The sequence below is a fragment of the Heteronotia binoei genome, chromosome 6, assembly GCF_032191835.1.
Source record: "Heteronotia binoei isolate CCM8104 ecotype False Entrance Well chromosome 6, APGP_CSIRO_Hbin_v1, whole genome shotgun sequence".
NCBI lineage: Eukaryota > Metazoa > Chordata > Lepidosauria > Squamata > Gekkonidae > Heteronotia > Heteronotia binoei.
In genome coordinates, this window is record NC_083228.1 from 11,378,403 (window position 1) to 11,402,483 (window position 24,081).

At 48.1% G+C, this 24,081-nt stretch overlaps 1 protein-coding gene across 1 annotated transcript in view; it reads left to right on the plus strand.

Moving 5' to 3' along the window:
- SH2D4B (SH2 domain containing 4B) overlaps positions 1-24,081 on the plus strand; it is a 170,532-nt gene that overhangs the window by 66,125 nt on the left and 80,326 nt on the right. Inside the window, exon 3 of the mRNA XM_060241044.1 lies at positions 5,036-5,183. Within this exon, the coding sequence (XP_060097027.1) occupies positions 5,036-5,183 (148 nt within the window). The remainder of the gene's footprint in view (positions 1-5,035; positions 5,184-24,081) is intronic.

Genomic DNA, 24,081 nt, shown 5'->3' on the forward strand with positions numbered 1-24,081 from the left:
TCAGTGGGTAAACCCACAGGTGCTCACTGTCAGCGCTGGGGCATGCCAGCAGCAGAATGCAGGAACATCATCCTGAAAGGATACCACTGTCAAGCATGCGGGTTCAATGACGAGTCGAAGTTGATACAAAGACTACGTTTATTGATAGACCGGTACTTCAGGCAAAGCCATTTCTTGAGAGTAATGAAACTGATACATTGATACAATACTTTTAAGGCTTACTTCAAAAGGATTCCAAGGGATGGGGCTGCGGGGTAGCATTCACACATAAACTACCAAAACTGTCTACGTTCCCAGGGCGTTATCAGGACGTTGTCCTTGCCTTTCCCAGATGTCTCGTCCTCCCTTAGGAGGATATATGGGAAGGTGCTGATTACTTGGTTCCCTTCACACTATTCTTAATTCACAGCCATAAAGCGGGACAGGGGAAAGGGAAAGAATAACAAACTAACAGGAATGGATCCTCCATGACAATTCACAGAACAGGGTTAGGCAGGACCCTAAAACAATCAATTATCAATAGAATTCAACCATGCTTGACAACCACTGCTGCTCCCTCCTCCCCACTTCCTGGATGAGAAGCATTGAAATAGACCTGGGGTGGGGAAGGGAGGGAGGAGGAGGCTGAGGAGCGGGCAGACTAGGCATTTGCCTAGGGGGAAGGGGGGGGAGGCTGAATTTGGCACCCCCGCCCTGTCGGCACCTTAGGCAACTGCCTAGTTTGCCTACTGGATGAGCCGGCCCTGATCCCACCCACTGTGTGTGGGTGTGCATTTGCGTGTAAGCTACAACTTCTTCTGCCTGCATGCTGTGGTCGCAGCATGCTGTGGTCGCAAATGCGAAACAGTTGCTGTGTGCATGGGCGGCACAAAACTCTGATTGCCCATATGATATGAAGACTTTCTATTATGTCGGCGGAGCTTTAATTCAGGGAGGGTCTATCCACAGTTCAGTGTCCTCACAGAATCTCTGATCTCTGTCTAGAAGAAGACATTGGAAGACGACATTGGATTTATATTCCGCCCTCCACTCTAGAGTCTCAGAGTGGTTCACAATCTCCTTTACTTTCCTCTCCCACAACAGACACCCTGTGAGGTGGGTGGGGCTGAGAGAGCTCTCCCAGAAGCCCTTTCAAGTACAACTCCTATGAGAACTATGGCTGACCTAAGGCCATCCCAGCAGGTGCAAGTGGGGAATCAAACCCGGTTCTCCCAGATATGAGTCCTCACACTTAACCACTACACCAAACTGGCTCACCTTCGTGAATGAAGAGCTCAGGGCAGTGTGAGAAACGTCGACTGAGGGGGTGACATGATAGAAGTTTACAAGATTATGCATGGGATAGAGAAGGTAGAGAAAGAAGTACTTTTCTCCCTTTCTCACAATACAAGAACTCGTAGGTGCTCAATGAAATCGCTGAGCAGTCAGGTTAGAATGGAGAAAAGGAAGTCCTTCTTCACCCAAAGGATGATTAACACATGAAATTCACTGCCACAGGATGGGGTGGTGGCTACAAGCAAAGCCAGCTTCAAGAAAGAATTGGATAAACGTATGGAGCAGAGGTCCATCAGTGGCTATTAGCCACAGGGTATTGATGGAACTCTCTGTCTGGGGCAGTGATGCTCTGTATTCTGGGTGGGGGACAGTGGGAAGGCTTCTAGCATCCTGGCCCCACTGGTGGACCTCCTGATGGCAGCAGGGTTTTTTTTGGCCACTGTGTGACACAGAATGTTGGACTGGATTGGCCATTGGCCTGAGCCAACATGGCTTCTCTTATCTTCTGTGAGCCTCTGTGGCTTCAGAAGAACTATGTGCAGTGCTTCAGTTTGCATCTGTGAGGCAGAGGCTCAATCCAGACACCTCACAAGAGCACACTGTCATCAGACAAATTATGGTTAATGTGATTATCTAAATGCACGCCGCTCGTTACACGCGGACAATTTGGAACCATCAATCCAAGATCTGAAGCCAGGATCTGAAGTCGGTGCAGTTAATGTTAGACATTTAGTTTGCAGCCTTTGATGATGTGTTTTGTGGGGCCAGTAGCTTTGTTGTCGTGCTTCTTGTAACCGTAGTGCCTTTGATGGAATGGTTTTGTACTTTCTGATGTCTAGCAAACACCAGCGTTGTGGCCACTTATTAATTCAGCACTAAATCATGCTCTTTCAGGCACTACCTGGCACACAAAGTTAAGCCAACGTCACAAGCCAATAGGCACGGCAAGCATGTGTGTATGTGTTGTGACATCATGTTGTTTACAACTCATAGCAACTGCAACCCTATGAATTAATGTCCTCCCAAACATTCTAGAATCATGGAATCATAGAGTTGGAGGGGACCTCTAGGAACGTCTAGTCCAACTCCTTGCACAATGCAGGAAACTCACAAATACCTTCCCCTAAATTCACAGGATCCACATTGCTGTCAGATGGCCATCTAGCCTCTGTTTAAAAACCTCCAAGGAAGGAGAGCCCACCACCTCCCGAGGAAGCCTGTTCCACTGAGGAATCGCTCTGTCAGGAAGTTCTTCCTAGTGTTGAGCCAGAAACTCCTTTGATTTACTTTCAACCCATTGGTTCTGGTCTGACCTTTCGGAGCCACAGAAAACAATTCCACGCCATCCTCTAGATGACAGCCCTTCAAGTACTTGAAGATGGTGATCATATCACCTCTCAGCCGCCTCCTCTCCATGCTAAACATGCCCAGCTCCTTCAGCCTTTCTTCATAGGACTTGGTCTCCAGACCCCTCACCTGTTGTTAATGGCCTTTTTGTGTCCAGTGGCACCTTTAAGATCAACAAAAAGTTTATTCAAGGTGTGAGTTTTTGCGTGCACACATTCTTCCTTAGATGCTGTATCCGAGGAAGTGTTTCTGCATTTCAGATCCGGGATCTGCAGAAGTGTGCATGCACAAGGAAGCTCATACCTTGAAGAAACTTGCTCTTAAAGGTGCCACTGGACTCAGCATTCCGACCAACATGGCTGCCCACCGGGATCTGTTAACAGCCTTGCTCAGATCTTGCAAATTGAGGTCCTTGTGACTTCCTTGATTGAGTCCATCCATCTCGTGTTGGGTCTTCCTCGTTTCCTGCTGCCTTTAACTTTTTCTAGCATCCTTGTCTTCCCCAGGGAATCTTCTCTTCTTATGATGAAAGTCCATCAGTGGTCCATCAGTGGCTATTAGCCACAGGGTATAGATGGAACTCTCTGTCTGGGGCAAGTAATGCTCTGTATTCTTGGTGCTTGGGAGGGGCAACATGTGAGGACTTCTAGTGTCCTGGTCCCACTGATGGACCTGGGTTTTTTGGCCACTGTGTGACACAGAGTGTTGGACTGGATGGGCCATTGGCCTGATCCAACATGGCTTCTCTTATGTTCTTGGTGCTTGGGAGGGGCAACAGTGTGAGGACTTCTAGTGTCCTGGCCCCATTGATGGACCTCCTGATGGCACCTGGGTTTTTTGGCCACTGTGTGACACAGAGTGTTGAAGTGGATGGGCCATTGGCTTGATCCAACATGGCTTCTCTTATGTTCTTATGTTCTTGGTGCTTGAGAGGGGCAACAGTGTGAGGCCCCACTGATGGACCTGGCCCCACTGATGGACCTCCTGATGGCACCTGGGTTTTTTGGCCACTGTGTGACACAGAGTGTTGGACTGGATGGGCCATTGGCCTGATCCAACATGGCTTCTCTTATGTTCTTGGTGCTTGGGAGGGGCAACAGTGTGAGGACTTCTAGTGTCCTGGCCCCATTGATGGACCTCCTGATGGCACCTGGGTTTTTTGGCCACTGTGTGACACAGAGTGTTGAAGTGGATGGGCCATTGGCCTGATCCAACATGGCTTCTCTTATGTTCTTATTCTTGGTGCTTGAGAGGGGCAACAGTGTGAGGTCCCACTGATGGACCTGGCCCCACTGATGGACCTCCTGATGGCACCTGGGTTTTTTGGCCACTGTGTGACACAGTGTTGGACTGGATGGGCCATTGGCCTGATCCAACATGGCTTCTCTTATGTTATGTTCTTAAGTCAGTTTTGTTTCTAGGGATAGTTCAGGCCTGATTAGAGCTAGTATTGATTTGATCTAACATAGGCTTAGCCATGGCGTGTTTAACATTTCTTACATTAACGATGCTATTTTCCAGAAATTACTAGCTTTTATACAGACATGTGACACCGACCTTTCGGCAAGCGTAGCACTTTCTTGTACCACATTTAAATTGCTTTGCTTTTGCCAAGGCATGAAAATGCCACTAAACGGTCATTTCCTCGCTCTTAAATTCAAATTGATTGTAAACTGTGACTTTTTTTAAAAGACCATTTCCCACAGAGATACCGCGCTGCAAATCTGTTTCAAAAATATTAGGTTCTTTCATTTTTGTAGAATCTCAGCTCTCGTAAGACATTTACAAGATTATGCATGGGACAGAGAAGGTAGAGAAAGGAGTCCTTTTCTCCCTTTCCCACAATACAAGAACTCGTGGGCATTCAATGAGATTGCTGAGCAGTTGGGTTAGAATGAATAAAAGGAAGTACTGCTTCACCCAAAGGGAATGGAATTCACTGCCACAAGAATTCGCATTTAGTGTCACACAAGGTGGCGGAGGCTGCAAGCATAGCCAGCTTCAAGAGCGGATTGGATAGACATGTGGAGCTGAGGTCCAACAGTGGCTATTAGCCACAGCATATTGTTGGAACTCTCTGTCTGGGGCAGTGATGCTCTGTATTCTTGTGCTTGGGGAGGGGGGAGGGCAACAGTGTGAGATCTTCAAGTGTTCTGGCCCCGCTGGTGGACCTCCTGATGGCATCTGGTTTTTTTGGCCACTGTGTGACAAAGAGTGTTGGACTGGATGGGCCATTGGCCTGATCCAACATGGCTTCTCTTATGTTCTTATGACCATGAATGACTCCATCCATGTGAAGTATCCACGATGTGGTAGTAATATATGGTGGACTCTCCATCGCCACTTGAATGTTTAAAACAGGAGTCTCTCAGTTTTTTTTTTTAAAAAACCCTTCTCTGTATTATTTTTAAAGGAAGAAAAAAGAAGCTGAAATTACACAGAAATTCCGGGATGCTATGGCGAAGGAGAAAGCTCGCATCGTGGCGGAGAAGTGGAAGATAGAGACCGAAGATCGCAAAGCTGCCAAACTGATGGAAGAGAAGTTCCAGGAGGAACTGAAGGTTTGCTTCTGTTTGGAGCATTTTTATTCTCACCTTTCCTCCAAGAAGCTCAGAGCAACATACATGATTTCCCCTTTCTCATCAGGGCAGGTTAGGATGAGCGTGTGAGAGAGAGTAACTCCCATCGAGTGAGATTTAGGACGGACTGGATGTTTGCACCAAGCCCGTTCAGATTCCAGTTTGGCAGACTGACTACCAATGTTCCCTCTAAGCTGTGGAGTCTTGTGAGCAAAACGTCTACTATGTGAGCAGCTGGCATTACAGTTGTGAGCTATTGGCATTAAAGTGGTGAGCTACTGCATAAAATAATAATAATAATAATAATAATAATAATAATAATAATAATAATAATAATAATAATAATAATAATAATAATAATAATAATAATAATATTTAATTTATATCCCGCCCTCCCCGCCGAAGCAGACTCAGGGCGGCTCACAACATAAAAACACTTCAACGATAAAACAATGGATATTATAAATCATACATACATATTATAAATCATACACTAGAAATCATATACTATAAGTCATACATTAAAACCATCTAAGTTGGTTTGGTGCTAAAGTCTTGATGTTACACATCTTACAGTTTTTCCGTGGTATAGGCCAGCTGGAAAAGAGTAGTCTTGCAGGCCCTGCGGAACTGGGCAAGGCTCCGCAAGGCCCGCGCCTCCTTTGGCAATTGGTTCCACCAGTGGGGGGCTACCATTGAGAAGGCCCTTTCTCTGGTGACTTTCAGTTTGGCCTCCCTTGGCCTGGGGATTACCAATAGATTTTGAGAACCAGATCACAGTACCCTCTGGGCAATATATGGGGAGAGACGGTCCCTTAGTGTGCTCTAGTGCCATCTTTCCTGAGCTGAGACAAAAAATGTGTGAGCTGGAGGCTAAAAATTTTTGAGCTAGCTCACACTAACTCAGCTTAGAGGGAACACGGCTGACTACTACACTAGGTGTTCCTCACCTTTTTGAGCCTGAGGTATCTTTGGAATTCTTACACAGGGTGGTGGGTACAGGCACAAAATGGCTGTCACAGGAGGCGGAGCCAGCCACAAGATGGCGGCCATTGCTTATCTTTAGTTACTCAGTGAAGAACCTTGTGCTGTGGTGGGCAGCTGCTGTTGAAGCAGTGTTTCTTTTTTTTAAAAAAATAGCGTAGCCAAATATCCGATGACCAATCAGAAGCCCTGATGAGCAGACACCCCAACTGACCCTATCCACTTTCTAAAAACACTTGGTCCCTCCCAGGAAAGATGTCAGTGGGCAGCTGTCAACTCTTGGAGGATTGACTACATCAGGGGGTGTGGTCTAATATGCAAAGGAGCTCCTGCTACAAGAAAATGCACTCTGATTTCTCCCAGGGTGACAACTCTCCTTGCCAGACTAGATATATATTAGAACCCATAGCAGAGAATGCAGACTCAGGACTACACCTGGTGTAGTGCTTAGAGAATTGGACTAGAATCTAGGAGACTTCAGTTTGAATCCCCCACAGAAGCATCCTGGGTGACCTTGGGCCAGTGGCACACCCTCAGCCTCACCTACCTCACAAACAATACTCCCTCTATGCCAGGGGTGTAAAACATGCAGTTCGAGGGCCAAATCAGGCCCCCGGAGGGCTATCAGCCCCCTGAGCAACTAGCTGTCATCTGCATCCTTCTCCCTATATCTTGCTTCCTTCTGCATAACAGCTTGCTTTGCAAGGCTTGCTCAATTGCGTAGAAGCTACAGAGCAAAACCTCTATTTTCTCCATTGGCTGAGGCTCCTCCCTTGGGGAGGAAGGGGGGGAGGAAGAGCTTGCTTTGCCAGGCTCTCTCAATCACACAGCAGAGCTACTGAACCAAGCCTGTCTTCCTTCTATTGGCTGAGGCTCCCCCCCTCAATCCCTTGGGGAAGGAAGGAAAGAACCAGAGCTTCCTTTGCCCAGTTCCCTGGATCCCATGGGAGAAATGCAAAGAAAGCATATTTAAAATCAATGAGTGCTAACGTTTTATACAAATATATATATTTGTTGTTTTCTTTATAAAATTTGTATCTTTGCTTGTTGTTCAGTCGCACAGTCGCGTCCGACTCTTTGCGACCCCATGGACAAAGTCACACCAGGCCTTCTTATCTTCTACCATCCTCTGAAGTCTGCTCAAGTTTGTGTTAGCTACATCAGTAACGCTGTCCAGTCATCTCATCTTTTGCCATCCCCTTCTTCTTTTGCCTTCTGTCTTTCCCAGCATCTGGGGCTTCTCCAGTGAGTGCTCCCTTCTCATTGGGTGGCCAAAGTCTTTGAGCTTCAGCTTCAGCATCTGACCTTCCAGGGAGCAGTCAGGGTTGATTTCCCTTAGGACTGACTGATTGGATCTTCTTGCAGTCCAAGGGACTCTCAAGATTCTTCTCCAGCACCACAGCTCAAAAACATCTATTCTTCCGTGCTCGGCCTTCCTTATGGTCCAGCTCTCACAACCATACATTACTACTGGGAATACCATCGCTTTGCCTATATGGACTTTTTTTGGCAGGGTGATGTCTCTGCTTTTCATTATACTGCCTAGGTTTGCCATAGCTGTCCTCCTAAGGAGCAAACGTCTTTTAATTTCATGGCTACAGTCGCCATCTGCAGTGATCTTGAATCCCAGAAATGTGAAGTCTTTGCTACCTAATCTTAAATAGGTACACATGTGGCCCGGCATGGCTCGGCCCAACCCAACATGGCCTGGCCCAATAAGGTCTCATTTATGTCAGATTGGGCCCTCATAACAAATGTGTTTGAAACCCCTGCTCTATGCTGTGGAGTCTTGTGAGCAAAAATTCTACTTTGGCATTAACGTTGTGAGCTACCGCATCAATTCGTTTGCTCTAAGCTATTTTTCCTGAGCCAGAAGCTAAAAAAACTGGGCCAGCTCACACCAACTCAGCTTAGAGAGAACACTGCTCACAAGGTCGTTGCAAGAATAAAACGGAGAAGATGAGATTTACGTTAGCTCCTTTGGCTCCCCACTGTGGGGAGGTATCTGTGAGTTTCCTGCATTGTGCAGGGGGTTGGACGAGATGACCCTTCCAACTCTAGGATTCTACGATTGAGGAGAAAGGCATGGTATGAATGAAGTAAATAAAGATCAAGACAAGGGACGTTTCTTGGATCCATGTCAGTTTTTCTCCTCTCCACGGACTTATCTGTCATTTCCCTGGGTGTTTTCCTGCCTCCGGCAATGATGTTATGTGCGGAAGCAGGGCTGTGGTAACTCTTTGCCCCCCCAGTCGGAATGAAGAGGCAGACACAATTGTTGGGTTTTAAACCGGGCCGCTTTATTAGGATTAACAAATATAATTGGCAGGGGGGGAAACCAGACCAGACAAGCCCTGGGGTCAACACCTGGACCCCGCCTTGTCCAAAGGGCGAGCCACCCTGCCCCCAGCACAAACCCGCCGTCATCGGGTTGTAACTGAGCGGCCAGGCCTCCAGCCATCACCAACCGGGCTGGCATCAATCCCCATGGAAAGATCCACCCAGGTGAGGCTTCTTGTGATCTGCATCACCGCACTGAGCCGTTTAGCCCATCTACGGTTCCTGCAGACCACCGCACCACCGGTGCAAGGCCATAGGTGCTCCCCTGGAAAAACCCGTGGCCAAACCTCATCCAGCCACCGCCAATGCCAAGCCTCTGCTTAGGCATTAGCGCCCCAACGGGTGGCCCAGAGCCAACCGCACCCCCTGCCAAATTTCATCTAAAAAGGCCCGGTTGCCCACATTGGATAAATGAACGCCATCCGGCCGATGCAGGTCCACTTGGTTGACCTGTATGGCCAGATGAGGGAGGAAAATTCCAAGTCCACCCTCTATAGTCTTCTGAGTGGCCCTATTGGCCTGTGAGGAGGCAACGCCCTTCGCTCCCTGAACAACAAAGCCTGATCACAGGCCAGCCCAGCAATTCCACTGTAACCCAGCAGTGAGCCCGAGCTGGGTACCCACAGGAGACCGCCTAGCGTAATGGGCAGCCAAGAAACCATGCCGTGCCCGCAGATGAGAACCCACCTTCTCTCACCCCGAGCACAGCACCTGAAAAAACAAATCACAGTCAGCAACATGCACAAAATTAACCAACCACCCGACAGCCTGCAAAGGGACCAAGGGGGGGGGGGCAAAAAAGAACTTATAAGCCGCCGACCGCCATCAGCCAACATGCTGGATGGCAGAGGGCATATAGCCCCTAACTGGCTAGCGTCGGCCCTAGCGGGCATGTCGCCATTAACCTACTGAGAGCCGGCCGGCGGATGGGGCTGGGCCCCTTTTCCCGGTGGCTGCGAGCCGCCGCCGCCGCCTCCGGGGCGCTTACCGCCCGCTCCAGACTTTGACCTACTACAGGCCGAAAGCGCGTGGGGCCCGCTACACAGCGGACATTCATGACGGAATTTGCAAGACTCCCTGGGGCAGACCCCCTTGGAGGCAAACTCCCAACACAACAACCGTGAATGATCCGGCTGGCCCGCGGAAACGCGGGCGCCCGGGGTAGGCTCCTGTTGCTGTGCTCTCTGCACCAGATGGCCACTATCGGACCTATCCCCGGAATTCGGTTTTGCCGGGGCCATCAGCTGCAGCCACAGCTGCTGATTTATCTGGTCCCATGGCATTCCGGGATTGACGGCGGCCCGCATCCGGAAGGCTTCGTCATATTGCAGCCATGCTGCCCCGACGAAGTCCGTGTAAGCCCTGTAGACTATATCTATATATTGAAAAAGGGCGGCCGCCCTAGCCGGCTGTGCCCTTGCGATGACCCCGGCGTAGATCAGGAAGCCGGGCAACCAATTTGACCAGGACCTATCAACCTTCCTGCGCTTTATTTTTTCCTTGTCCCTGTCGTCGAGCTCCTCCTTACTTTTCTTCTCGAGCTCCCGAAACAAGAGACCAAAAACATCAACATACTCCCCACGGAGGATTTTTTCACGCGTGGCCGCCGTCAGATGCTCCCCCAAAGGCAAAGAAGTGTCGCCATAAGGGAGAGCATGAAAGGGGATACTTGCATAGGGGTTTGGTGGATAGAACCACCCACCCCCTTGAGCTGCAAACCGTGCCCCCTGTGACTGAGCCCCCTGTTGCCCACCCCATGGCAAAATGCCCGGTGTGGGCAGTGAGGAAGAGGCTGCAGGGGGGGCCCCAGCGCCCACCTGCTGACCAAGAGGGGTAGGAACTACACTGGACAGCCAACTGGGTGCATAAGCACCCCAAGCCCATGGCTGAGCGGGGCCCACCTGTTCCCCGGCACCAAACCACCCGGGCCCCCATCCTACCCCGCTTGCCCCCAGCATGTGGGGGGTTGGCTGAGCAGGACCCCAAGGCCAACCATGAACAGGCAGAGTAAGGGGCTTACCGCCGTCACCCGGAAAGACGCCCAAACCTCCAGGGGGTTGCATCCCCCCACTTCCAGACGCCCCGCCCGATGGGCCTTCACCTGGATCTTCGTCTTGGTCAGGTTCCAGCGGCGCTTCGGGCTCCGGCTGCCCACCCTGTAAAGCAGACAGCCTGGCAAGCAATTCGGATTCGAAAGTCAGCTGCGCCGACCGACCGGTGGCACGGCGGCGGCCCTCCCAAATGGGTGCACCCCTGGCCACCCGTTCCTGTTCCAGGGCATCTAATTGACTAATAATGGCGAGACGAACCCGCTCGCTCTGGCCCTGTTCCTCAGCAGGGGCTCCTTGCTGACCTCGCCCCCGGGGTGGGCGAGCGGGCTGTTTGCCCTTAGATTTGCCTTGCCCCTTTGTTGGTGCCATCCGTACTAGTGACAAAATAGGCCAAGTACTTACAAATGACCCCAAGGCCCCGTCTGGTCCTACCCACCCAAACTTAGGAAGAGTATACTCCCTTGTCAGTGGGGTAAACCAGGTGACCAGTAGCCACCCAGGACAGGCACACACCTGGAATTCCCACCCACAGGTAAGGAAATAAGAGGAGATGTATGCCCTTTGTTAATGGGGCAACCCCAAACTGCCAAGAGGTAATGATGATGGAAGGGGGGGGGGAGTTGCTACAGGCAGGAGCCCAGAGCACCAAAATCCAGACAACTCTCCCTTCGTTCAGGCCAAGGAACCCAGCTTAGCCTCCCAAGGAGCAATTTCAAAAGAAGGGTCCTCCCGGAACTAGCCAGCCCCCCGTTCCCAATAAGCAGGGGGGCCGCTTCACCAGGCGAGCCAACAACGGTGGAAAGCCCCAAGGGGCCTGTACAAAAAGGGAAGGCCGAGCCAACCCGTCCCAGCCTCCCCCCCGAGCCCCCAAACACTGATAGACGTGCGCAGCGCTACTCAGCCCCGCAACGCGTCCAAGCGGAAGCCTCCACGCCGCGGCGATCAGAATTCTGAGCCTCGCAAGCGCGCCTCGCCGCGCCGAACAGCTGATCCGCTGAAGTCCGCCGCGCTGCTGAACACGCCTCCGCAAGCGCGCCTGCCGCCAAAACCCCAGCCGCCGATCAGCTGTTTGAAGAAGCTCAGACCCCCGTCGCCCAGGCCTCGCCTGCAGCAGCAAACGACGTGGCTCTCACACAGAGAGCCGAAAACAAACTGCGTGGCAAGGAGGGAGCCGGGGCTTATATAGCCCCGACTCCGCGCCTTGCAAAAAACACCCGTATGTCGGGTGATCTTGCTGCCACTCCCTCCTTCCGGGGATGCAAAGGCGGCCCCCAGCCTATCGCCAGCGAGCTGGCTCGGCTGGGAAGGGGCCGGACCTTCTCAAGTGTCCAATAACGTTCCACCATCGAGTATACCTGACCTTGTAAATGAACACAACGTCAAAGGGGTCTAACAACAGGGCCATCTTAACAGCATTATGGGTAGGGTTGCCAAGTCCAATTCAAGAAATCTCTGGGGACTTTGGGGGCGGAGCCAGGAGACTTTGGGGGTGGAGCCAGGAACAAGGGTGTGACGAGCATCATTGAACTCCAAAGGGAGTTCTGGCCATCACATTTAAAGGGACGGCACACCTTTTTAAATGTCTTCCTTCTGTAGGAAATAATGGATAGGGGCACCTTCTTTTGGGGCTCATACAATTGACCCCCTGGTCCAATCGTTTTGAAACTTGGGGAGTACTTTGGGCAGAGGCACTAGATGCTATGCTGAAAATTTGGTGCATCTACCTCAAAAAACAGCTCCCCCAGAGTCCCTGAAACCTCCAGATCAATTCCCCATTATACCCTATGAGAATCGATCTCCACAGCAGACGTTTCCCTCCCTCCCTTCCCCCCCCCCGCCCCGTTTCTGGTGACTCTGAAGGGAGGGATTGGCATTTCCACTCACCAGTTGCTGCCAACTTCTTCCAAATAACACAGACACACCATCCCAAGAAGAAGCCTTTCAATCGGAGACTGAAGCCTCCGGAGATGGAAAGGCACATGGTCCTCTGGGAGCGGGGCTTCCCCCCACCAGCCAGCTGACTTGGGGTGGGAAGGAGCCTGGGAAAGTGAAAGAAGCCCCGCTGGGACCTGGGGATTGGCAAGCCTAATTATGGGCCCCGGGCAAAGCAGTGTACTGGGCCCCTATGACAACTACTCACAGCAGCGGGTTGTTTTGTAGAAAAATAGGTGGTGGAGCTCACCCAGGGATTGTTATGCAGCTGCAATACTATTCAATGGACAAGGAGGTGGAAGTCTCAGAAGGAGGAGGTGGAATTCTCAGAAAGGTCCAGGAGCTGTGCAATAGGGGGACACTCTGGTATTTGGGCAGAAACTCTTATGATAGAAGTCGTTATTACCATAGAGTTTTCACCCAAATATCGGAACTCCCTGTGTCACTGGCAATGCAATTATGTCACTTATGGTGCATGCTGGAAGTGACTTACTAGTCTAGGGGTCCCTTTGATGCCGTTAAGTTGCCCTGACAGCAAGCTAATCAGCGATGGAGGTGGGGCTTGAGGGTGGGGATACGATGCCCCCATTGGGGGTCCGGCAAGCCTGTTTCAGGGATCTCATTAAGCTGTACTTGGTTGGGAGTGGAGGAGGCAGAAAAAGTTGTGTTCCACTGATGGAGATGCCTTCTGTTGATGGAACTGAATTTGGATTGAAACCATTGGTCTTTCATTACTAGCAAGTCTACTTGACTGGTCTGCTCTATGAATTTTCAATTATTTTCCCCATGTTTGACAAAGCAAAACACCTATAAGGCAAAGCAAGGGTCATAACAATGGCACAGAAGAAGAAGAAGAAAAAATTGGATTCATACCACCCTTCACTCTGAATCTCAAAGTCTCAGGGCGGCTGACAATCTTCTTTACCTTCCTCCCCCACAACAAATACCTTGTGAGGTACATGAGGCTGAGAGAGCCCTCACAGAAGCCCCCCTTTCAAGCACAACTCTGCAAGAGCTATGGCCAACCCAAGGCTGTCCCAGCAGCTGCAAGTGGAGGAGTGGAGAATCAAGTGGAGAGCCAGTTTGGTGTAGTAGTAAAGTGTGCGGACTCTTATCTGGGAGAACCGGGTTTGATTTCCCACTCCTCCACTTGCATCTGCTGGAATGGCCTTGGGTCAGCCACAGCGTTGGCAGAAGTTGCCCTTGAAAGGGCAGCTTCTGCGAGAGCTCTTTCAGCCCCACCCACCTCACAGGGTGTCTGTTGTTGGGGGAGAAGATATAGGAGATTGTGAGGCACTCTGAGACTCTGAAATTTGGAGTGGAGAGCGGGATATAAATCCAATATCATCATCATCATCATCATCATCATCATCATCATCATCATCATCATCATCTTCTTCTTCTTCTTCTTCTTCTTCTTCTTCTTCTTCTTCTTCTTCTTCTTCTTCTTCTTCTTCTTCTTCTTCTTCTTCTTCTTCTTCTTCTTCTTCTTCTTCTTCTTCTTCTTCTTCTTCTTCCCCGGTTCTCCTGGATAAGAGTCCTTGCACTTAACCACTACACCAAACTAGCTCTCGCTGGCTCACTGCACTTAGAGTGGCTTTTTAAAGACAATATTCTGAACATAATAGCCGTACTCTTTTCTTCCGTAGGGCGCAAAACCCTCTCGACCCGTGACCCCATCAACCCTTAAGAGAAGCTGCACCGTCTGAATATGAGAATTCTTACTATGTTTGTCCCAAGCAGAGCAGATAGAAACGTTTCACATGTATTAGTGACCCATACAGATCAGCTGTAAGAGATACAGCAGAAAACCTCATGACAGTTTCCTTGGCTGAAAAATTGGAGCGGGTCAAATGCCACCGCTGCCAATACAAATCCTAACCTCAGTGGGTTCGGCAACGTTTATCCTCGGGTCGCACTGGCCTTGCAAAAATGGTGCAATTCCCTGTTTCCAAACATCCAATTGCACTTTTGTTTGTCCTTCTCTATTTATGCTTCAGGCGAAAGGAAGGATAACAAAATTTAGTCTGCGGCATGACATTTTTAGCTTTTGGCCTCTAGGGTGGCCACTTTCTCCCCTTGGCCGTGATCTTTTTCTCTTCAGAGGGTTAGAATTACAAAGACATAGCTGGCAATGAGCATGGAGAAAACCTGTTATTGGAAGTTGCGTCTTCTTATGTTTCAAACAATTTTATTGGTAACATATAGTGATAAATTCAATTTCTTACATAATTAATAACTACTCCCCCCCCCCTCTATCCCATATATTACTTTCTACCCACCCCTCCCTCCGTTACTTGACCCCTGCCGGTGTACCATACTTAAAATGTTAATATTAAAGGTACCCTTAATTAGTAAGAACCAAAATTTATATCCTCCTCCCTCTTGTACTTAATCTTTATCGAAAATTGTCCAATGTCCTTTTATTTTCCACTCTTTTTCTACGTATCTTCTGAACTTTTTCCACTCCATCTTAAGAAGTTGCGTCTTCTTAATCTTGCGTTGAAGTTGAGGCTTAATAGGCCCAGTACTGTAATCAGTACTTTGTGATCTAATGTTGGTAATTTTTCACTTGCAACACGGTTTTCTCCCAGTCTTCTGCTTTCTGTGTTCCTTTCACCATTTCTGCCCCACCTGAGAGCCAGTCTGGTGTAGTGGTTAAGTGTGCGGACTCTTATCTGGGAGAACCGGGTTTGATTCCCCACTCCTCCACTTGCACCTGCTGGAATGGCCTTGGGTCAGCCATAGCTCTCGTAGGAGTTGTCCTTGAAAGGGCAGCTGCTTAAGAGCTCTCTCAGCCCCACCTACCTCACAGGGTGTCTGGTGTGTGTGTGTGGGGGGAAGGTAAAGGAGATTGTGACCGCTCTGAAATGCTGAGATTCAGAATATAGGGCAGGATATAAATCCAATATAATCATCTTCATCATCATCTTCTTCTCCATTCAGGTTTGACTCGAAGTCATTGATGCCTTGAAGAAGTGTAACTTTTATGAATGATTCAGGGGGTCAGAACGAGCGGCTACTTAGTTAACACACCCGCTTTACCAAATTTAAAATATTTATCATGTCATTAATCATCTTTCTAAGCAGACGACTGGGGCCATATCTGAAACGGTCTCCAAAAGAGAGGGAGAAAGAGAAAGAGAGAAAATTATAAACTCCATTAAAATTTCATCATCTGGAAGCTTTTTGATTTGGGAAAATTAAACGGTGTCGTCCATTTTCCTGATGTGTCTAACCTTTAACGACACAGTATGATCAGGCTTCACTTTTAAAAATAACTTTTATTCCTTTTGACACCAATCAGGACTCTGAACCTGACCAGATGAAAGAAATTATCGTTTCACTTATCAGGGTGAATAATGATTCTTTCTTTCTCTTGCCAATACTAATCAACCCTTAGCATTTCTTAAGAGGTGATGGATTTAATTTTATGGCGTGAGATGAAGTGGGGCCAGAAATTTTGGGGGGTGGTTTAGGAGCTCCTTTTTCTCTGCCTTTTCTTTGACAACAGGTATGCGAGTAAGTCGCTTGCAAAATGTTATCCTAATTCATGGAAATGGTGGGAGATCACGTCCCACTTTTTGCTGATCAATTGCTCTACCTTTTCTTGTGGACCGTGTTTGTTGAACATGTAGAGGAAGTAGAAATGGCTATTGATTCTCAGATGAATCTACAGACCTTTTTAATCGGCTGGACAGTCTGTTATAGAAGAGGAGGAAGAAGTTTTTATACCCTGTTTTTCTCTACCTTAAAAGAGCTCCGTGGCGGAGAGTGTTAAATCTGCAGTACTGCAGTCCTAAGCTCTGCTCATGACCTGAGTTCGATCCCCGGTGGAAGCTGGGTTTTCAGGTAGCCAGCTCAAGGTTGACTCAGCCTTCCATCCTTCCGAGGTTGGTAAAATGAGTACCCAGTTTGCTGGGGGAAAAGTGTAGATGACTGGGGAAGGCAATGGCAAACCACCCCGTAAAAAAGTTTGCCGTGAAAGCAACGTCACCCGAGTCGGAAACGACTGGTGCTTGCACAGGGGACCTTTCCTTTCCTTTCTCTACCTTAAGGCAGGGGTGTCAAACTCGTCTGTTATGAGGGCTGGATCTAACATAAATGAGACCTTGTTGGGCCGGACCATGTCGAGCCAGGCCATGTGTGCACCTATTTAAGATTAGGTAGCAGAGATATCAACTTTATAAAGTACACAGACAAACACAATTAAATATATATTTTTTAAAAAAACAAAACCCTTACAACATGCTTAAAACATAGCTATCGCAGAGGTTGTCCTTGAAAGGGCAGCTGCTGTGAGAACCCTTTCAACCCCACCCACCGCACAGGGTGTCTTTTGTGGTAGAAGAAGATAAAGGAGATTGTAAGCCACTCTGAGTCAGAGAGAAGGGCGGGGTATAAATCTGCAATTCTTCTTCTTCTTCTTCTTCTTCTTCTTCTTCTTCTTCTTCTTCTTCTTCTTCTTCTTCTTCTTCTTCTTCTTCTTCTTCTTCTTCTTCTCCTCCTCCTCTCGAAAGCTCATACCCTGAAAATGTTATTGCTTTCTAAGCTGGTCGTGGATTCGAATCTAACTGCAGACCAGCATGGCTACCCTCTGAAAATATCCTAAGCAGAATAAAGTTTGAGTCCAGTGGCACTTTGAAGACCAATAAAGTTTTATTCTGGGTATAAGCATTTGTGCGCATGCACACTTCTTCAGATACACTGAAACAGTCCTGAACCATTATGTATAGGTCAGGGGTGGCCAACTGTAGCTCTCCGGATGTTTTTTGCCTACAACTCCCATCATCTGTACCTGTGCAAGTTGCTTTTGTGAGGCTGAATCTGTCGTAAGCAATGTTATATCATTTTATGTCCACAGAAGTCCATGGGATTAGAAAGATCCTAAGCAGTTTCATCTTTCTAAGCCCATGGACTTCTGTGGACATAAACAGGGCTAAACTGGGTTCCTAAACAGGGCTTTTTTGAGCAGGAACACACAGGAATGCGGTTCTGGTTGGCTTGGCATCAGGGTGTGTGGCCTAATATGCAAATAAGTTCCCACTGGGCCGTGCAAAAAATGGTGATGTCGGCGGGTGGGGTGGCCTAATATGCAAATGAGTTCCTGCTGGGCCTTTTCCACCCCCAAAAAGGCCCTGCTTAGGAATGTACTGTTGGTGCGTCTTCAGAACCGTGTGCCATACTAGAAGAGAAGCAGGGGGAAAAAATTCTTTAGTATCACAACAGTGTAACGCATTGCAAAAGAGGTTTTTTTAAAAAAAAATTCTACAAGGTCTCTCCTTTGACTTTAATTAAAACTCTCTTCATGCTTGACAAAGGCAAATAGGTCTGTCTCTCTAGGAAAGAATTCTCTTCCAACCCCCTCTGGGCTCTGTCGTCGTTTTTATGGCTGTATTGTGTTACTTGATTAACATAACAAATATAAGAGCATCCTGCAGAGAGATGTTAATTATGTGACAGGTCTCCTATCCGTGCGCAGCAGACTGCATCTGCTCCTTGGCTGTAAAATGGGCGTAATGCGCACTGTGCAGGGGCGTTAATGTTTCGGGGAGCAAAACAGAATGATCTGGTATTTCCAAAGGTGTTTTCACGGTCGATTCCCCGCCCTTTAGGATTAACAGTTTCTTTTGCTGCAGTATGCTAAGTTTAAAAACCTGCACTTGTTCTTTTTCCTGTTGAGTTGTGTTCCTATATCTTCTTCCTAAATGGAGAGCCAGTGGGATGCAGTGGTTAAGAGTGGCGGACTCTAATCTGGGGAGCCAGGTTTTATTCCCCACTCCTCAATGTGCAGCATCTGGATGACCTTGGGTCAGCCACAGTTCTCTCTGGCTGTTCTCACAGAGCTCTCTCAGCCCCCTATTGGACAGGGTGTCTGCAGTGGGGATAGGAAGGGAAGGAGATTGTAAGCCACTCTTTTGAGACTCTGAGTGAACGACGGGGTATAAATCCAGTCTTCTCCTCCTCCTCTTCTTCTTCTTTGAATCATAGAATCATAGAGTTGGGACCTCCAGGGTCATCGAGTCCAACCCCCAGCACAATGCAGGAAACTCACAAACGCCTCCCCCTAAATTCACAGGATCTTCACCGCTGTCAGATGGCCATCTAGCCTCTGTTTAAAAACCTCCAAGGAAGGAGAGCCCACCGTCTCCCAAGGAAGCCTGTTCCACTGAGGAACCGCTCTAATGGTCAGGAAGTTCTTCCTAATGTTGAGCCAGAAACTCTTTTGATTTAATTTCAGCTCATTGAAATGAAACATTCGCCCGCCTCCACTCTTCTGGCACCTCTCCTGTTCTCCAAGAATTCTCAAAAATAATAGCTAGTTTCATTTAAAGAAACTAGGTGTTTATATATTAGGTGTTTATATATAGCTTTGTTGTCGTGCTTCTTGTAACCGTAGTGCCTTTGATGGAACGGTTTTGTACTTTCTGATGTCTAGCAAACACCAGCCTTGTGGCCACTTATTAATTCAGCACTAAATCATGCTCTTTCAGGCACTACCTGGTACACAAAGTTAAGCCAACGTCACAAGCCAATAGGCACGGCAAGCATGTGTGTATGTGTTAAGTGACATCATGTTGTTTACAACTCATGGCAACCGCACCCCTATGAATTAATGTCCTCCCAAACATCCTAGAATCATAGAGTTGGAGGGGACCTCTAGGGTCATCTAGTCCAACCCCCTGCACAATGCAGGAAACTCACAAATACCTCCCCCTAAATTCACAGGATCCACATTGCTGTCAGATGGCCATCTAGCCTCTCTTTAAAAACCTCCAAGGAAGGAGAGCCCACCATCTCCAAGGAAGCCTGTTCCACTGAGGAACCACTCTAACAGTCTGGAAGTTCTTCCTAATGTTGAGCCGGAAACTCTTTTGATTTAATTTCAGCCCATTGAAATTAAACATTCGCCCGCCTCCACTCTTCTGGCACCTCTCCTGTTCTCCAAGAATTCTCAAAAATAATAGCCAGAGACTCAGAAATTACATTCGCAAGCTCTTTTAGAATCCCTGGATTCAGTTCATCTGGCCCTGAGGACTTAGTTTCATTTAAAGAAACTAGGTGTTTATATACTACCCCTATGCTGATCCTAGGTTAGAACTTCATACCCTCCTTATATGTTCTGTTTTTGCCATGTTGAGCACCGTTTCCCTCAGAAGAGAAGACTGAGGAAAAGTAGGAATTGAGCAGTTCCACCCTCTCTTCATTACCTGTTACAATTTCACTTTCTTGCCCTTGCAGTGGGCCTACCATGTCCTTCCTCTTTTTCTTAAACATAAGAAAAGAACCCTTTTTTGTTGTTTTTAGCATCTTTGGCCAGCCTAAGCTCATACTGGGCTTTAGCTTTCCTAACTTTTTCTCAACAAGCACTGGTGATTTCTTCTTCTTCTTCTTCTTCTTCTTCTTCTTCTTCTTCTTCTTCTTCTTCTTCTTCTTCTTCTTCTTCTTCTTCTTCTTCTTCTTCTTCTTCTTGGCATCCTTGGCAGCCAGAATGTTGTAGTGCTTCAAGTATCAGACTAAGATCTGGGTGAAGCAGGTTCAAATCCCCACTCCACCATGGAAGCTCGCTGGGTGGCTTTGGACCAGTTACACGATCTCAACCTCATCTACCTCACAGGGTTGTCATCAGGATAAGAGGGAGGAGAATTATGTAAGCCACCTTGGGTCCCTGTTGGAGAGGAAGATGGGGTATAAAAGAAGAGAATAAACTGGGAGGCGGTGTTTTTAAAGCCCTCACAGTCTGTGGTCAAATGGTGAAAGTATTGGGCTAGAACCAGGGATATTGAAGAGGAAGGCAATGGCCAACCATCTCAGCTTCTCACTTGAAAGCCTCTTGCTGAGGTGGTCATAAGTTGGAAGCTAAGCAGGGTCGGTATTTGGGAGGGAGACCACCAATAAAGGCTCTGCAAAGGAAGGCAAAGGCCAACCCTCTTTGCTTATCATCTGCCTTGAAAGCCCCTCGCTGGGGTGGTCATATGTTGGCAGCTAAGCAGGGTCGGTATTTGAGAGGGAGACCACCAAGGAAGACTCTGCAGAGGAATGCAATGGCCAGCCACCTCTGCTTCTTGCTTGCCTTGAAAGCGCCTCACTGGGGTCGCCAGAAGTCCACTGTGATTTGACAGCACTTCACACACACACTGTACTGATGGGAGGGATGGTCAGATCTTGTCAGATGGTGGAAGTTGAGCAGGGTTAGTATTTGGGAGTCCTTCAAAGGACTTTGCAGAGGGAGGCAACAGCAAATCACAGCTGCTTAATCACTTGCCTTGAAAGCCCCTTGCTGTAAAAGGTAAAGGTAATCCCCTGTGCAAGCACCAGTTGTTTCCGACAATGGGGTGGCATCGCACCATGACATTTTCACAGCAGACTTTTTTACAGGGTGGTTTGCCATTGCCTCCCCCAGTCACCTACACTTTCCCCCCAGCAAGCTGGGGACTCATTTTACCGACCTCGGAAGGATGGAAGGCTGAGTTGACCTTGAGCCTGCTACCTGAACCTGGCTACCTTTGCTAGGGTTGCTGCAAATCTGCTGTGATGTGATGGGTTTTTAAACATGTTGGCGAATTTCTGTTTATGCACAAGTCACCAACTTTGTTGGAGGATTTCTTTTGTACCCCCAACAGCACAAACCCCAAACCGAAACCTTCCGTTATCAGAAGGCTAATACATCCTCACTAATAAGTTTTAAGACCTCGTAGATAAACTTTCTTAGACTCCATGTTTAGAAAAGCAAACAGTTTATTAGACTCCAAGTTTATTCTCTAGACAGAAGGCTTCAAATATAGTTAGAAAGGCAAAACAAGAGATTACATTCGTACAGTTGCTCATACAGTTCCTTTAGAAAGAAGGCTTCAAATGGACCGAAAACAAAGCAGTTAGATAAACTTAGTACATTTCAGTTTCTCCTTTAGATAGAAGGCTTAAAATATATGGGTAGAGAACAAAACAGAAAACAGTTCCACATTTAGAATTCAGTCAAGCATAAAGCATAAAATGCAATAAAGCAATAATGAAAAATATAAGTCCCAACAGGGACTTCCCCTATCAGTTTCATTTTCCCATTTAAAATCAAAGTCCCAAATCTTAGTAAATGCTATGCTCTAGATTTTGAATCTGAGCATTTTCTCTATGTTTGAGATCTCAAACAGATGATGACTTAAATCAGCAAAGGCTGTCTCTCCTCTTTGGCTGTCCAGCAGAGAAACTGTCTCTGCAGAGCAGCCCCAGAGTCTGAGTTCCAATTAGCTTGGCATAATCTGATGCAGAGGCCGTGTAGCAACGCTCTGGTCCAGATCAGCCACGTGGGCTAAAAAATCCACAGCTTATGTAGGCTCCAGTGACCTCATACTAGGGTGGCCAACCCCCAGGTGGGGGCAGGGGATCACCCGGTTTGGAGGCCCTCCCCCTGCTTCAGGGTCGTCAGGCAGTGTGGGGAGGGGAGGGAAATGTCTTCTGAGAACTCTGTTATTCTCTATGGAGATTTATTCTCATAGAAAATCATGGAGAATTGATCTGCGGGTATCTGGGGCCCTGGGGAGGCTGTTTTTTTGGGGTAGAGGCACCACATTTTCAGTATAGCATCTAGTACCTCTCCCCAAAATACCTTCCAAGTTTCAAAAAGATTGGACCAGGGGGTCCAATTCTATGAGCTCGAAAGGAAGGTGCCCCTATCCTTCATGATTTCCTATGGAAGGAAGGAATTGAAAAGGTGTGCCGTCCCTTTAAATGTAATGGCCAGAACTCCCTTGGAGTTCAATTATGCTTGTCACAGCCTTGATCTTGGCTCCACCCCTAATGTATCCTGGCTCCACCCCCAAAGTCCCCAGATATTTTTTGAATTGGACTTGGCAACCCTACCTCATACATACATCTACTGGACATTTACTGTCAACAATTTTTATAGCCGACTGTAAACAATTTCAGCTAACTCAAAACACTCATGGCTGAGATTGTCCCCAGTTCACTTCTACCTTTCACCCACTTTCTGGGTCTTTGCAAATGGCTGCCTCCTCCATCTTGTTTCCTCCTTGCCATATAAGGATCTTTACCATATATGGTACTTCCTGCCTGAAGAGGCAGCTTGAACCTTCACCCAGTTACCCCCATCTAGCCCTAATATAGATGCCCCATAGTGCTGAAAGACTGAGACCTCTAGTGGCCAAATTCCATAACCGCAGCAAAGATTATAGAGAGAAAGAGAAATGTAAAGGCTTAAGGTGTTTGAAGTGCCCATTTCATAAGAGCATGGCTGCTTTGAGAAAGAGTTCTGGTAGCCAATTTCATAAAGAGTATGTTTAAGATCATAAAGAGGGCCAACCCAAAATAAATTTCGCCACAACACACACACACACACACACACACAGAAAGAGATGATTGCTGCCCACGTTCTACTTTGGGTTATTTTTTAAAAGGAAGGTGGGACCCAGCATTTAACCACATTATTCCCTTCTTAATTCCTTGAAGATTTTCAGGAGGTGAAGCCGGTACTGTCTGCTGGCACTTTGTTGTCTTGCTTGCCTCTGATGCATTCTTTTTAAACTGGCCACTTGACTAGAGAGCTGAATCTGTTCCACAGGAAAGGTCTGAAGCGGTGCTAGAAAATCATGCCACGAACCGTCACCGGAGCGTAAAAACGAATGTCGGATCATTTTCAGCATACAGAGGAAACACCCCCCCCCCCAATGTGTCGATGTACCGGCACACAGTTTAGCTTCCATCATAGTCACAGGTTTCTACATGCACAATTCTGTGTACGAGTGGGTGGGCAGAGATACTTCAGCAAAGGTTCCCCTCCCTTTCTGTGTTTCTAAGCACTCTGTTCCTGCTGGGCACATTTTTGTTGCTTCTTGCTGTAAAGTCACAGCTAGGGTTGCCAATCCCTAGGTGGGGGCGGGGGATCCCGTGGTTTGGAGACCATCCCCCTCCCCGCTTCAGGGTCATCAGAAAGTGGGGGAGGGGGAGGGAAATGTCTGCTGGGCACTCGATTATCCACTATGGAGACCTATTCCTAGAGGGTATCATGGTGAATTGATCCGCAGTTATCTGGGGCTTTAGGCCCCCCCCCCCCAAAGGTGCTCCTATCCATTATTTCCAATGGAGGGAAGACATTTAAAAAGGTGTGCGGTCTCTTGAAATGTGATGGCCAGAACTCCGTTTGGAGTTCAGTTATGCTTGTCCACACCCTTGCTCCTGGGTCCCCTCCAAGGTCTCCTGGCTCCACACCCAATATCTCCTGGCTCCACCCCCAAAGTCCTCAGCTATTTCTTGAATTGGACTTGGCAACCCTAGTCACAGCTGATTTATGGCACCTCTGGTAGCAGGGCTTTTTTGGGGGGGGGAGCAGGAACACCTTTGCATATTAGGCCACACCCCAGGATGTAGCCAGTCCTCCTGGTGCTTACCATAGGTCCTGTATGAAGAGCCCTGTAAGCCCTTGGAGGATTGGCTACATCAGGGGTGTGTGGCCTAGTATGCAAAGGAGTTCCTGCTACAAAAAAGAAAGACCTGACTGGTAGGAGCTTCAGAAGTGGTCTGCCATTGCCTCCCTCTGTGTAGCAATCCTGGACTTCCTC